We start from the raw sequence: 2200 nt of genomic DNA, 5'->3' as shown, positions 1-2200 counted from the left end.
CTCCTCTCCTCTCCTCTCTCTCCTCTCCTCTCCTCCTTTGCTCGATCCCTGCTCGTTACCCTTATCCCTCGACCTCCTCCCCCTTCCCGTCTTCCTACCCTTCCCTCCTCCTCCTCCTCCTCCTCCTCCCTACCCTTCCCTCCCTCCCTCCCTCCCTCCTCTCTCCCTCCTCTCCTTACATTTATTCGCCAGCTGCATCAAGAAGAGCTCGATGCGCTGAGGAGGAGGGTTGAGATGAGGGAGATGCAACATGCAGAGGAGAAGGATCAGTTGAAGTCACAGCTATACAAAGACATTCAACCTCTTGCTATCTCCAAGGTGACAAGACTTGAGAAGCTTGTCTTATTTCTGTTATGACTCAACACGTGTTGTGTTGTGATGTCATGTGGAATGAGATATATGTCTGTTATTTCTTCGCTTCTTCTTGTTCGACTCTCTTAGAATCTCTTCAAGCTGTTCTTCCACATTCAGTCTGCTTGATTCTCTTGTGCTTATCTCACATTTGTTACGTCCAATTCGAGTTTTCTCTTGTTCGTCAACTTTTCATCACAATTGTACAACAATCTCACCATCCTGTCTCGTGTTCAGGTGTTGGAGGTTGTTTTGTCTTCTCTGGACCAGCATTTGCAATCTTCATTATTGTCATTTGCCGGGATCGATGAAGAAAAACTTTCACAGCTCATGACATCCAAAGAAGAAGATGCGCCAAAGGCAGAGAGCAAAACCACAAGAACCGCAGAAATCACAAAAACTTGTCTTCGTTCTCCGAGTCTGTGATGGCAGCTCTTGACAACATGGTGAATGATGTAAGGCTGTTGAGATGTTGTCTTGTATATTGACTGTCATGATAGCCCGACGATGAGAACGCGCTGCTGTTCCGTGCGAGAGTGATGTCACTTTGTAGGAAGGTGGAAGACACTCTTGGGAACAGGTTTGATGTTATGACTTGACATCAACGTCACAGTTGTCATGCAAGTGAACAGGATGAAAGACATTCAGAACGCAAAAGAAACAATCTGCAGAGCATATGAGAGTGCAATGGTGCGGATGAGCGATGAGATGAAAAGTTTCCAGGTGAGGAGAGAGACGGAGATTGCAATCGTTTTCTCTGACTTGTTCTTGTTCAGGTGGAGATGACAAAAAGGCAGAATACAAAGAGTGAATCGGATAGAGTATCAACAGAGCAGGTAGTGATCAACAAACTTTGCTGTCAGTTGGAACTCAGTCTGCTGTTGACAGTTACAAGCCATCAAAAGAAAGCTCCTTGAACTGCAGAAACAGCAGGAGAGGAGTGAAGAAGATGTCCGAAAGGTAAAAGTGGACTGAGAATGCGGAGAACGAAAATTTATGACAAAGATGATGGTGATGGTAATGGTTACGGAGACGATGGTGATGACGATGATGATCTTGATCATGATTGTGTCATAGATGATGACTTAGAAGAAGTAGAAGTAGAAGAAGTTGATGATGATGATGATGACGACGATGATCTGACGACGACAACGACGATGGTCTTGAGTTGATGGATACTGTGTTGTTGACAATTCTAACGAATCATTTCTGCCACAGGAGATCAGAGAAGAGCTCGAACAGACTTACCAAGAGAGGGAGAAGGAGTTGATGAAGAAGATAGAGAGCAGGAATGAGAGACAGGTGCTGTTTCTTTCTACATATCTACCGTTGTCACATGTAGTCTTCCAGATTTCTGTCCTGCGTTCAGAACATGCAGTTGAGGTGCAGCAAATACAGCAGAAACATGACGATGAGGTCAGAGTGATTGATAGGACTGGACGCGCTTCTCACAGGGTTGTGTTCAGATCCAGAAACTCAAGAAGTATATGGAGAATGAGATCTGGAAGTTTGAGGTGAGTTGAGGAATTTAAGACCTGAAAATCTTGTGTTGCTGAATGTTTTTTTCCTTCCTCCCTCTTGCTCCTCCTTCACCTTCCTCCTCCCTCTTGCTCCTCCTACCTCCTTCCTCCTTCCTCCTGCCTACCTCCTTTCTCCTTTCTCCTTTCTTCTACCTCCTACCTCCTACCTCTTACCTCCTTTCTCCTTTCTCCTTTCTCCTTCCTCCTTCCTCCTACCTCAACAGTCTAAAGCGCAAGAGGCATCTCACAAAGTCAATCAAAATTCATCCGAATTCTCCCGCATTGTTATGCTGAATGAAAAGCTTCAGGTAAAGCACTTCGTCATTCTG

At 45.2% G+C, this 2200-nt stretch overlaps 1 protein-coding gene across 1 annotated transcript; it reads left to right on the top strand.

Moving 5' to 3' along the window:
* Nucleotides 1–776: 776 nt before the first annotated feature.
* Nucleotides 777–1874, top strand: GUITHDRAFT_148638 (hypothetical protein; the record flags this gene model as incomplete). The annotated part of the gene is made up of 8 exons (XM_005819356.1): nt 777–806; nt 852–931; nt 984–1074; nt 1128–1187; nt 1240–1311; nt 1570–1653; nt 1702–1767; nt 1806–1874. 8 exons carry the CDS (start codon nt 777–779, stop codon nt 1872–1874), a joined length of 552 nt encoding a protein of 183 aa, XP_005819413.1.
* Between the last annotated feature and the right edge of the window lie 326 nt (nt 1875–2200).

This window comes from Guillardia theta, assembly GCF_000315625.1.
Source record: "Guillardia theta CCMP2712 unplaced genomic scaffold GUITHscaffold_228, whole genome shotgun sequence".
Classification (NCBI taxonomy): Eukaryota; class Cryptophyceae; order Pyrenomonadales; family Geminigeraceae; genus Guillardia; species Guillardia theta.
This window is presented reverse-complemented; position numbering and strand designations above follow the sequence as displayed.